This window comes from Lonchura striata, chromosome 2, assembly GCF_050655825.1.
Source record: "Lonchura striata isolate lonStrDom1 chromosome 2, ASM5065582v1, whole genome shotgun sequence".
NCBI lineage: Eukaryota > Metazoa > Chordata > Aves > Passeriformes > Estrildidae > Lonchura > Lonchura striata.
The window spans coordinates 34,636,025-34,649,952 of NC_140704.1; the positions used below are offsets into that span (position 1 = coordinate 34,636,025).

Below are 13,928 nucleotides of genomic sequence, written 5' to 3' on the forward strand. Positions count from 1 at the left end.
GGGAAGCAATGAACGTTTAAAAGCACAGTTGCTCTATGGCAATCTTGCTAAAGGATAGGATTAAGAGCTGGATTTTGGCCTGATGCTGATGTCATATATCATCTGAGAGTTTTTCAGGCTTCTAATTTTCAATTTTGCTTATTTCCTACTTTGTTTAGGAAATAATGTAGAATTATCTTATATAATGCCTTTCTTAAAAATTTCTACAGTATGTGTTACTTTTATAGTATTTTTTGTGTTGAGTGTAGAATTTAAATCTCTGTAAATAAACAATGTCACATGTATATACATCTACATATTGTCTTCATTAGTGACTGTGCTCTGCTAACCAGAGCAAACTCTGCTTTCCATAGTGGATACAGAAGACTTGTGACTTGTCAGCAGGAGACACACTGAATCTGCCAGTGACAGATGCTGAATTGGTTTTCTCTCATTTAGGCTGTTTTCTTTAGTCAATCTATGTTCTAGCAAAATTGTGACCAAATCTCAGCTCCGTGCCCAGCCATATCATTGGGGCTGCATGTGCTGTGATTTGTACTGCCACATGGTCTTGAGACTCAGCAACACTTGGAGCCACTGTCTTTGTACAAGCTCTAGACTGATGAGCATGAATGAGAAACTGATGGTTACAGTTTTATTTGTTTATTAATATGGAGCTGAAGAAAAGTGAAAATTCAGATAAATAATATTTTAATTAATATTATTTTACATTTAAATTGCTGGAAGCTTCCTTTGGGGTCTACTTATCTTTTTTGTTGACTACCCACAGCAGCTGTTTTTCTCTGGGGACCTAACTGAATTGGCCATGACCAGAAACTGGCCTTCTCTTAACTAGTAATTGTAGTTTAATTAATCCAGGACCCTTTTCCCTTTGTGCACAGCAGCCTTTCTGCTCTAACTTTTACAACATTGGATGTGGTGGCCCACAGGGGCAATGTGGAGGAAGAAAAAGTCAAGAGAGGTAAAGCCACCCAAAGTATTAGTATGGCAGCGCTGTCTGCCTGCAGGCACATGAAGACATCAGCAAGTACATCTTCCTTAGACACCCAGGCAGGCAAACATCTCTGAAACATGGGGGCATGAAACTGCTGCCGCAGCATCCATCATCCTGTGGAGGACAGTGAAAACATGTGCTGTCATCTTTGACATTTTAATTGAAAAGAAAGCTTACACAGATTTCGACCTTAAGCAGTATGTTTATACAAGTGTATACAGAGAAATAATCTGTCAGTTCAGTGCAGGCTCATTGCTATAGGAGTTGGTTTAGTAGCTGAACAATCCAACATTAGCTCACACACCTTGCCTTGTTCCATGCCTCAATAATTTTTAGTAGAAATACTTGCCTAGAGGCATGCAGTTATTAAAAAAGAGGCTCAGCTTGCTTAAAGTCTGGAATTATTAGCTCATGGTAACAAGCCTGCACTGGAGAAACTGTTGGTTCTTTGTTTTCATAACTTTGCTGTAATTCACCATCTTATTTTCAGAGACAAACTTCTGCATTGTTTGGGAAGTTAAAAGAAAAAAAGGAAAAAAGGAAAAGAAAAATAAATCACATCAAAAATATTTTTAAATATTTTTATTATAAAGAGGGTTTACAAAGCTCTTTTATCTCAGTATTTCTATTAAATTGCACTGGTCAAAATAATAACATTAAATAGAAAGACAATTTTGAGAAATTTGTTTTACCTCATAGGAATCAGTTAGTATTGAGCAATCAGTGAGAGCTATCTGAAGGCATCCTCAGCCTTTTAAGAGGGAACTAACGCTTTCAAAAAGTGCTTTCCCCCCATCCTTTTTGCAACCTATTATCCCTTTCAGATGCAAAGCTGTGAAGGTCAAATAAAATCCATTTGCACTGCTATGACATGTGTGTGAAAGGAGTCACTTGAGCGAATGAGGGCTCCATCACCTTTAGATAGCCCAAACCTGGCAGAAGAGTTACTTGGTGTTCAGTTGTCACTTTACCCGGATGCTGTGGGTAGGTTTCTTTCCAGCTCTTTGACCTGTTGATATTTTTCTCAACAAGCCTCAGATTTTCAAATTTTATTGATTTTGCTTGTCAGGCTGGAATCTTAAGGCCAGATTTTAAAAAGAATGGTCATGTTAAAAAGTGCTTTTGTAAGCTTTATTGCTGTTATTATTCCTGGATTTAAGTCAGCTGCCATTTGATGTATTTGTGTGTTATAGCTACCTATTTTTTCAAAGAAAAATGATGCACCTTTATTTGTGGGGCTGCAAAATCATTTGTTTTCCTGAAGAACTAAGCATGGTTCTGTCTGAGCTGAGAGACTATGGTGGCAGTGAAATCAGTTTGATATCGTTGCTTGCTTCTATGATCAAATCATATTTATATTGCAAGTTTTTGGGTTTATCCCACTTCTCTTTTTTCTTATTTTAATGCAAGAATGTGTTTTTATATGGGCTAGTTCTTTATAATCCTTGAACCTGCCTTTTGCAGTGTTTCCCTGTTTTGCTTTAACTATGCCATTATCCTTCACATACCATTTGTGAGTTCCAGCTGTGTGCATAACACTGTACAGAACATAAACTTCTTCAAGGAGGTCATAGTCTTAGAAACCATTCTAGCTTTTCTTATTTTTCTTGTAATGGGTCATGCAATAAGACCCAGTGAAATATTTAGAGGGAAAGAAAGATTGAAACCAGCAGTTTCCAAGACCCGTAAGAACCAAAAGGCAAATGTTAATGGGTTTTGTGAGCCTTCCAAGGACCTGCTGGTCCTTGTGCTGAATTTGCAGAGGTTCCTTAAACATGTGTTCAGGAAATATAGGTGGCATTAGCAGAACTGGAGTTTCTAAAGGAAAAATTTATCATTGACTAAAACTTTAAATAGACTTTGACCCACTAAATACATGATGGGTCTGCTGATTTGTGGAAGTTTTCTCCTACAAGCTCAGGTACAGAGTTTTTAATGCATTTTGAAGGCATTTTTCCACAGGATGATAGTATTTTACTGTATATATATATATATATATCTCCATTCTCTTACTGGTTCTTTTGGTTGTTTGTTTATTTTACTTATTCTTTCCCTTCATTTGGGTGTTCTGTCCTTGTGTATTAGAACAAGAGATCAAGAATACATTTCTCACGGAGTTGCTTCCAATGAACAGCTTCTCCCCATGTCACATTGAGGGACATTTGAATTGAGAACTAACACCTCTTTAGTTGCTTTTGACTTCTGTATCATTTCATATCTGCATGCTGCATCTTGCTCCTTTTGTAATGCTTGTTGCTGAATTCCTTCTTCTTCTGTGCCAATGTACAGCTTGTTACCTTAATTGTGCCAGCTCTTCTGAGACACTTACATGGGCTTTCCCTTCACTTCTGAATCAAACACTTTGTCTTTAGTACTTTTTGAAGCTTAGACTTATCTCAGTCCTCCAGTTTCTTATTACAGTGTCAAGCATCACTTTCACTTTGCCAGTGTTTTTGCCATCAGCTGGTTTCTCTTTCTCAGGCAGAAATCTCTTCTTATCCAACACTGGGAAAATACCTAAAGGTCAAAAATATATGAAGATACATGCACACCTCATTAAAAAACTCTACAGAAAGCATAGCTTTGTCTGGGTGCTTCCCAAATCCTCTAAGTTATGAGCCACAATTTTCCCTCTCTAGAGTGTTGCTCTCCTTGTGTCTCAGTCTTAGCTACTCCCTTCCTCTTGCAAATTTCCTTGGTCCTGTCATTTCTGAGCATACCAGTTAAATAAAAAAAAAATACAAAGAAACAAAAAGGCAACCAGAGTTGTACCTCTAAATTGTCTCCAATTCTTTAGCATATTTATTTGCTTGTGTGTTCTGTCTCCGTCTTCTACTTTTCATCTGGTTTGTGTCCCTAGAATATAAACACACTCTCTATGAATTGTCTCTTATCTGTGTTTGTACAGTGCCAGGCTCAACGGGGTCCTGGTCCCAACTGGGACCTTTGGGCACCACCACAGTATAAATGTCTGCTACTGATAATAATAATCTGCCCACATCATGCAGATGTCTGAATTATCTGAGAAATACAAACAAGGATCTTTACTAGGTTGGCGGGGAGCCATAAATTCTAGGTGCCAGGTTTTTTTCCCCTGAATATGGTTTGGCTCCCTGAAAAATCCTGGTGACACAAACCTCCCACTTCTTGGAAAGCCTGGCTGTCTGGTGGTGATGTGATTAAAACATCGTTAAGCATAGGATACAGCAGGTCAGGTGAGGTCCCTTACAACTATGCAAGGTATTCCAAGTACTGGTCTCATGCTTTGCTGTTGCTTTCCCTTGTATTTGTTTTTTATTTCTTCCTCTGAATGACAAATGGATAAATTGAAACTAGACATAACTGCCCTACTTTGAGGGTGGGAAATAATGGATCACAAATAAGGAAAGCCCTAATTAGACTGGTAGGTTTAAATAATAACAGCGTGGATCAAAAATCAGCAGACAAGCAGCAAATGAGGCAGCACCTCCAGTCAGAACACATTTCTCAGATTAAAACATCCCCTCCATGTCTTTGCCTCCGACTGAATTATTCAAATATTGAAGGCCCAGGACATCACTTGGGCCAGGTACTCTGGCTGCAGTAGCTGCTGTAAAAGCAGCTTGCAGCTGGTCTGTGGAAACACAAGCTCCAGGAAACTTACTTTCTGCAATGAAAAGTTTAATTGTGACAGTACCTGGCTGTCAGTGAGACTTTCAGAGGATAGACTGCAGCCAGCTGTGCTTATTCTCAGTGTGGTAGGCTACTTGGGGGCTTAAGCCTGAAAGCCACCCAAACCACATGCACATACTGACATCTCTTGAAAATATCCAGACTGCTGGCATGCAGTGACTGCTCCTCATTACATTGATCGTAATGATATCATTGCTGCCTTATTCACCTCTGTCTCCCTATTGCTTCAAATCACTATCCCTCATTTTTTCCTTGATTTCCAAGCTTTTTGGGGGCAGAACCTCACCCACCTCATTATTTTAAACCAAGGCTTCTAGGCACTATTGTAATAAATATGTAGATACATGCATGTTTATACATCTATATAAAAATGATGAAAGTCTGATCAAGGGTGTTGTGTAACAGCAGCATGGTACAGAAATCCCTCAGCCAGTGCTGACCTGACATGGCAAATTTCCACAGCACAAACAGCCACCTGTGGGATGCTCTGGTGTGAGCTGGCTTGGTCTGAAGGCTATGGAAAGTAAAGAAATGAGTTCCTTTACTCCATTGCAACTTGGTATACTTTTGGCTAAACTTTTTCCACAGCAGAGCTAGCTGAAGAGGAACAAAATGGGGTTGTGGTGTAGGTATTCTTGATGACCTTGCACGACTGTTTCGTGCAGGGGAGTAAGGAGCATGAGAGAGGTCATGGTAAGACCCACTGACCTGGAGTGCTTTACCATAGTAGAAAACATTCTGCAATGATACTTTAAATAGCATCAGTCCTTTTGCACATAGCCCCAGATGGTCTAGGTCAGTAGGAACTTACTCTCATGAGACCTCAGCAACAAATTGTCATCTGCCTAAATTGTCCTTGAAGGCTTCAAGTTAAGGGAAGCCTAGTCTTTTAATAGACGAGTGTAGTGTTTGGTCATCAGGCATCAATTGCATCATAGCAAACGGAGTATTTGGTATTAATCAAGGAGGCAGACACTGAAGTATATATCCTAGATATTTGATTGCATAGAGGAGTTATCTTTAATCATTGGGTAGAGTCATATGATGGAACATGATCGAGTCGTCATGGCTTAGCAGGGTACCACCCATCTGTTTAAATGTTAATAAGGGTGACTCATGGTGTTAGCACGACCATGCAGAGGAAGAAGAGCCAACATAGTCAGTTGCAGCAGCTGGGCTAACGTGTGGTATTTTACTAAGCCACCGTAATGCTGACTATCCAGGCCACGTATGCCCAAGGAGACAGCATACAGATGCTGGCTGAGACCCCATCATGTTCAACAGCAGGCTTCCACTGGAACACAATAAAAAAATTCTAAATTTTGGAAAAATTTCATGGGTAGACAGATTTTCAGTGAGGTTGAGCATCTGCCAGTTCTCTATCTTACATGTCCTTTATCTGTGGGCTGTTTGCCCAACAGCCCTATTTATTTAGCAACACAGGTGCCAAGGAATGAAAATCTCCCAGTCAGCAATATTGATTGACAGGCTGCAGGCAGTACATCCTCAGCATTTACAGAGGAGCAGATTCAATATGTCCACCAAAAAAATAACAATTATAGACTCTCACTGACTTTCTTTGCTGCCAGATAGAAAACAACAACAAAAGAAATTGTGTTTTCCTTGGAAGAGATGTCTTAGACAAATTGAGTATCTCAGTCTGTACAGTTCTGTGCCATACACATTCCCTGAGCTCTGTGAGAGTGAGTGTGCAGGAGCACGTGCTAAATCCACGAGCTGTAATAGGTGTAGGAGCAATGGAGGTATCCATGAGTACTGGCCAATGTCAGTTTTCCTCATATGGCAGGGAGTGATCCAGAGTGCATTATGTAGAACTTTTATCGATGGTAGGAGCATTACAGGCTTTTCAACAAAGAGACTCAACCTTGAAGTGCAAGTCTTTTCTGGCTGCTCTGAACCTTTTCTAAAAAGCAGACTTGGGAACAGACTAGCTAAGAAAAAATACCTGAAGAATTGAAGATTCTTTTTCTTCTACCTAAGTGTAAAGTATGTGCTTTCCCCTAAAATGGATCAGTGTTAAAGGTAAAACTGGGGACAGCAAGGAAGCTTCTTTGCCATTTTAATAAATACCAATAATTCCCTTTTGCCCATGACCCATTCCCAAATTCATTAAAGCAATTTTGGAAATTTTTTTGGCTTTGGAACATATAAGCAAAACCCAAACCATGCAGTCCCTTGAGAATCACTTGCACAAATTGTATAAGTCAGGCCAAAATAAGTTTCTGTCAAACAGCCTAACACCTAAGCTTATTAGGAAACTGGTGAATTGTACAAAGGGTCTGTATGTAGGCACTCTCAGAATGAATAAAAGTGGGGGAGGGGGGGGGCTCTTTTCATGGTGCTTGTTGACCCCACTAAAAACTCAAGTGGTATTTTTATTGAATGTGTGACTCTGGCCAGTACAGTTCCTATAGATTCTGTTCCTTAGATATAAGTTCCCACACATCTAATCTGGTGGGCAGAGTGGGCTGCAGAGTGGGCAGGTGGGTGCACACCTCAGTCTCATTCCAGGCCAGGCAGGAGAGTGCACCAGTGCTTTCTCCTTTCCTGCCCACTCCTCCCACCCCCTGTCTAGGAGGGAACCCCATGAGGCGTCCCCAGATGGGGTTTCAGTACACTCTGTTCTGCCCCTCAAATGCCCCAACATGGGGCTCCAGCCCTTCTGTCTAGCACATGGACTTTAAAGCATGAGGCACAGAAGACCTATTTGAGTTTGTTGTCATCTGCTCTGCAGGGCAGTTGTTCTCGTGAATATGGGCCAGTGGGAAGTGGACCCTGCTTGTAGGGGTCACCACAGCCTCTAAAAACTAAACTAAGATTTCCTCCTCACATTCAACCCAATATCTCCTAACTTTTTACTTTTCAAAAGAGCATTGAATCCATTTTTCATGATATTTTGACCATGTCCTATTGATTTGTCAAGTCCTCATGTGTGAATGAGTGCTGGTAGGTGGAGCAGCTGAGTTTAAGTGGGCAGTAGAATGGGTCAGGGTCTGTGTACTTTGAGTATATTTTCCAAGCTCATTTTTCCTGCACTGCATCTATTCCATTTTATGCCACCTCTACGGCACCCCAGGCTCAGCCCATGTGCTGAGCCGACAGTAGAGCTGCATATCTCAGAAACTCAGTCATGCTCCCTCACAGAACTTACTGCACTCTCCCACAGGATTACACCACACATTTGGAAAATGTTGTCTTGAGATTTTTTAAGGTGATATGAAGATGTAAGTACATCACATTCCTCCATCAGCAGATAACAAGGGAAGAATAGGAAGAACTCCTTGTCTGTATCTGAGATACATTTGTTGTTATTTTTGGGCTTCTTTCTTCCCCTTCTGAATAAGTACTGTATGTGTCTGGGAGGATTTTTAAAACATCCTTCAAAACACAGGCTTTTTCTCTCCACAGAGAACCAAGACAAAAGGATGGGTTCAGTTGTGTACAGCTGCTAAAAGAGGGCAGCTGAGGGCAGAAGGGTGGGAGGAGCAGTGTCTTAGTATGAGGGAATTGTCAGGGCAAGGATTTTGAGGTGGCATTTGTTGGGATAGAAATGTTTCTAGGGAAACACGGTTGAAGACATAAGTGTTGAAGGAGTGCAAGTCCAAGGATGGGAAATTCTGGGGAGTTTCAAAGAAAAGGGGATTAGGTGGTTTGAAGTTTTGGCAAAAGAGAAGGAGACTTGTATGTCAGAAGAAGGTGGTTTTGCCATCAGACAGGCACCTACAGTTTGAGACCCTGGGTGTGGTGTCCTCCAAATTGGATATCTGTGAATCCCATTGCTCACAGACTTTGAGCTTTTTGCACAATATTTGATAGCTGGAAGTGACAGCTAAAGTTAGAGGAGGCTTGTATGTGTTCATAGCTGCCAGTACCACTTGCATTTGGAGGGGCAAAAGCCCATCATTTGGTGTGACACAGTTCAGGTCAAGCAGGATAGTCTTACCTCTTGCTCCTCTGGGGTTATGACTCAGCTTCCCCTGACCAGGTCAGCCTAATTTTGAGGCTTTTATGGCTAGTTGTGGATTGATCACTGGAGCAAAGGATGCTTCTGCCAAGGCTTTAAATAACGTGATGTTTAGAGGCCTAGACTTTTGCCATGATAGCTCCTGCATTGGCTCTTCACACTCCCAGATTATTCACCCTCTTCTCCAGTTTGTCTCATACCTTTAGGGGCAACTCTCCTTCCCAATAAACAATCTAAACCACGTGCTATACAGAAAAGCATTATGTTCTCTGAGAACTTAACACACCTTCTTGTACTGTCAATGTTTGTTGAGGCACTGTATGTGAAAACTTTATTTTCAAGGTTTTTGAGAGCTTGTAAAGGTAGCAAATTACACTCACCCAAAACTTCAAGCAACTCACATTTTTTCTTCAAAACTAAAAAAAAAAGCTCCAAACAACAAAAAACTGTTAACATAATTCCCAAGGTCACATCTTAAAGGCTTTTTTCAAAGTATAGTCCCTGCATTTTTTAATAGATTAATTTTATGATTCTCCTTTGTGAGTGGGCATGCTTTCTCACATGCAGCTTTCCCTGTACTTAAAAATATCCTTCTAAATCTTTTGAATGCCTTTTGCCAAAATATTTCACTCTGCTTTTCTGTAGTCTATGCATTTTACTTTCATAAACTGCTTAATCTGAATGTAATTTTCCTAATTTTATTTCTACTTTTTTTTCTTTTCCATTTTTTGTGTCCTGATGGTGTGCTAAGTCGTAAAATGAGTGATATTGTTTTGGAACAAAGGCTTGGTTGATTTTCACAGGAGAGATAATCAAGAGTGATTTGAAATGCTCATTTTAGAGCAACATATTTACAGGTGATACAATTTCAAAATTAATTTAAGAGTGGCTAATTTTCTGTCATAGTCTGTAAAACTATCATCCAGATATTTTTGTTCCTGAGGGCTAAACTTACAGCAGTGAACTATTGCCAGCAGATTTTTCTGGTTTGTCTGTGGAAAATCTTTTTTGTACCATCTTTTGCTAGCTGCTATGCTGTGCAGAGGTGCTTAGACTGAGACCAGCTGATAGGTTTACATTCATATTATATCAGATGAACTATGCAGGAGCTTTAACTGATAAAGAGAATAAGGAAGGTGATTAATTCTCTTCTTGAAAACTTTATGTTCCACTGATTTATGCAGGAAAGGACAAATCCTGGATTGCTTTATCTGTGCCTGCTTGTCTGGAGCTGCCTGTGCCTACCAATGGCTGGCAGACTAAGGCTTGTTTTGGTCTTCACAGCCCATGAGAACTTTCTTTTCTTTTCCTTTCTTCTAGGCCTGTCCCAGGTTCTCTGTCTTCACTACTGCACCTACACAACCGACAAAGACAGCCTATGCCTGCCTCTATGCCCGGCACCCTGCCCAACCCTACCATGCCAGGATCTTCTGCTGTACTCATGCCTGTAAGTTTTCTTATTTGGATTTTTGTGCAGGGTGGAAAGTTGTGTTATGTTTGAGTCATTCTAAGCAGAGGTAAAAGTCTTCTGGGGTTTGTAAAAACCTAGTGTAATAAGGAAGCCGGACCTTCTTTGGTGCTTCACCTTAGACTAGAGTATTTCTGATTAAGTTAATGGGATGCTAATTAGTGTGAGAGTGTGAGAGTGATTAGAAGCAGTTTACATGAGACTATAATTTGTGATTCTCATACTTGTTCATGTAGGTGAGATCAGTATGTCTGTATTGGAACAAAAAGATATTTCTGAATTCAGAAAAAAAACTGAAATAGTAATGTACACAAGTTATGCCAGTGAACTCTAAGTGATCCTCTTTTGTGGGAGATAACCACTCAGAAAGAAAGAAATGCAATTTACTTTTCTGGCTTGTTAACTTGCACTTATTGAGAACTAGGTAACAATTGCTGCTCATCTTTCATCATTTCTGGAGGGATAGGAATATTTCCTATCTTACAGAAGCCAAAGGGTTGCTTTACAACTGTAACTTCAAATTTTAAATTATTTTAACCTTTTAACCCTTTCAATAGAAGACATTTGGGTAGGTTAGAGGTGGAGAAAAACAAGGATGACATGGGGAAGAGGGGATGGAGAAATGAGAAGTTTTTGCTACATTTCACTGTGTTCAGTTTGCAAGACAAACCTGAGAGCAACTGATCAGGGAGAAATGCTCTGCTTGTTCTGGCTTTCTTGGATCAAGGGGAGCACTCCACAGAGATACAAAGATTCAGGTTTGGCTGCTGTTTGAGCAAGCATGAATAAGTTATTAATTATTAACTTGTCAATAAGGCTCTCCTGGAGTATAGATCAGAGAGTTTAACAAAAAAAGCCCAAAAAACATAGGATGTCATTGTGGGAAGATTTTTTTATGGCATGATTCCCAAGGAACCCGAATGCAGCAAACATCCAGCAGCAGTGTAAGTTCAGTGGCTTCAGTCTGCTGCCAGGGAGCCCTTTGGGCAGCTTTACGTGCAGGCAGGCAGGTGTGCCCTGGCTGCAAGCCCTGGAGGGATGAGCGTGTCAGCACTGGCTGCTCCTCCTGCCCCACAGCACTCCTGAAGGGGCTGCAGGGGAGGTGGCAGTGGGAGCTGCCTCCTACCCCATGGAGAAATGAAAAGAAAGCTTTGGCACCTTTTCTCTGCCAGGGCACAGTGGTGTATTCACATTTCCCAAAGCCCAGCACCCATTCTTCCAGGCATCACGGAGGGTGGGAGACAACGCTTCACCACAGGGCACAAAAAAATTGTTCCCCTGCTTAGATGGCTCAGCAGTACCCCAAAGTGTCTTTTTTGCAAGAGCCAAAGATTCAGCAGACTGGCTCAAAGCAAGGTGGGATGCTCGGCTCTGTCTGGAAGCAGCACCATAACCCTGTTTTACCAGCCCTTATTCCCCTGCCTTTTTGGGGAATACCCTCCAGGAGAGGTTTTACAGCCATTAGGTTTTATTTGTATCACTCCCTTCCAGCCTAGTGAGACTAGCTTGCAGAAAGGGCTCTGAATAGCCAGGAGAAGTTTTGTTTTGTTTTTTGTTATCTCAGCAGTGCATGAAAGCTTCCCTTACAAGACATGTGGAAAACTCTTCCCAGCTGAGCAGTCCGAGTGAAGGAAAAAGAGACAACTTATTTTCCATATGCTTGAGATTGTAGATTTTTATTTATGCTTTTAACAAGCTAAGTTGGGCTGCACTGGGAGGGGAAGCTACAATTTTATACAGTGATGCTTTTAAAACCACTTAACTCTGAGTGTTGTTATACTGAAAGGGAGAAAATCATTACAAAAAAGCACAAACCTGGGTGGCTGCTACATTTGTTTATTAAAGAAACCCTTTCTTTATAATTGGCTGTGAGTTTTCAAGGCCGATTCTGATGAAACACACGCCTACGTGCATACACATATGCAATTCATGACACAGATTGTTATTTTCCCAGTCATGACTTGAAGAAATAAAGCTGAGTCCATTTAAATAGAAACTGAGAGTAAATTCTTGCAAATGTCTCCAGATGTTTTCAAAGCTTTTTTTTTTTTTTATTTCTTTTAAAAGATGGAGCGACAAATGTCAATGAACTCCAACATCATGGGGATGCAAGGGCCGAACCTCAATAATCCATGTGCTTCCCCTCAAGTTCCCCCAATGCATTCAGAAGCCAAAATGGTAAAAAGAGAATTTTTTGAAATTACTGTATTTTCTCATATTGTTGTTGCATACCAGTTACCCAGACAGTGTGTGGGGGGGGGGGGGAGATGTAGCCAGACACTGCTTACTTCATTCTTAGTCATACGTTATACTCTTTTTTTTAATATGCTGTAGTAAATTGCCTTTGTGCCTATGAATTTTCAAGTTGTTCTTAGTCCTAGCTGAACTCTTGGTGAGGAGGAACTGAAGGGTGAACTATCTGATCCATCTGATCCATAGGATTTTTGGTGCAGATCCATAGAATTTAAGCAAATGGTCTGGTTGTTTCTCTAATGGTGTCTGTGCTCCACAACTTGAAAGAAAATTGTCAGTTAATAAAGAGTGGAGTATATAGTGTGTGCTGCAGAGGGAGTGTACATAGTCCTTATTTTTTCCAGATAGGAGTGTAGTGGTTCAGAGAAGCATACCAAATAATATCTGTATCTATCTATCTCTATCTCTATCTCTATCTCTATCTCTATCTCTATCTCTATCTCTATCTCTATCTCTATCTCTATCTCTATCTATCTATCTCTATCTATCTCTATCTCTATCATCTCTATCTCTATCTCTATCTCTATCTCTATCTCTATCTCTATCTCTATCTCTATCTCTATCTCTATCTCTATCTCTCTATCTCTATCTCTATCTCTATCTCTATCTCTATCTCTATCTCTATCTCTATCTCTATCTCTATCTCTATCTCTATCATCTCTATCTCTATCTCTATCTCTATCTCTATCTCTATCTCTATCTCTATCTCTATCTCTCTATCTCTATCTCTATCTCTATCTCTATCTCTATCTCTATCTCTGTCTCTGTCTCTGTCTCTATCTATCTCTATCTCTCTATAAATGGCATATTTTCTTTTTCTGGAATGCAACAGTGGTGTTCCCATCAAAAAGAAGAGTCAGAATTTGGACAAATGTAATTTATTTATACAAGTCAAATGTCATAACAAAAAAACAAAATTGTTTTTTAAAGTTGTGCTACATCTTAAAAGATCTAGGCTTCTCAGGCATGTGTACTGATATAGGATTAATGTGGTTAAACTAAACTAGAGGTGGACATATGTACGTTTTCCCCAGCTTTATATGCACTTTTGTGGAGGTATTTGGGATTAATATCCTTAGAATTAAGTTATCAGTGTAGAAATGCTTTGTCTTTTTAAGTTGCAGAACTGCCATTTGCTGCTGTCTAATGGTAGTATGAAGACAGAAGTTTTTAGTTTTAACTCTGTACCATTTTTATCCTCTCGAGATATCTCATCATAGTGAAAAACAGGAGTAACTTCATTGAACTTCTTTCAGTGGCATTTTGCCAAGGTAAAATTGTCGTAAGTGAGAGAAAGAAATCAAGCCAAAAAAGATTAAGCAACCACATATTTTTATATATTTCTACTTTGCATGACTGGTGCAGCTTTTAAAGTTGTTGTCATCCATCCTGAGGCAAAGAAAAATATCTGCTTGTCTATGGGTATGGTGCATATAAGAGACTCTGGGTTAAGAGCAAAAACACATATGAGTTTATTCTATCTCTGTTTTCTTAGGTTGGGTAGGTCATGCCTTTGCCTCACTGTTGGTCTGGGTTAGGCTGTTAACCCAACCTCT

The 13,928-nt window shown here is 40.1% G+C and overlaps 1 protein-coding gene across 10 annotated transcripts in view; it reads left to right on the top strand.

The window, feature by feature from the left end:
- CREB5 (cAMP responsive element binding protein 5) overlaps nt 1–13,928 on the top strand; it is a 256,957-nt gene that overhangs the window by 172,324 nt on the left and 70,705 nt on the right. For all 10 annotated transcript variants that reach the window (XR_014951836.1, XR_002466113.4, XM_021538182.4 and 7 more), the window contains 2 exons: nt 9,972–10,098; nt 12,187–12,297. Coding sequence is in view for 8 of the 10 variants with exons in the window: in XM_021538182.4 (XP_021393857.1) it covers nt 9,972–10,098; nt 12,187–12,297 (238 nt within the window). In the remaining 2 variants the exon portion in view is untranslated. The remainder of the gene's footprint in view (nt 1–9,971; nt 10,099–12,186; nt 12,298–13,928) is intronic.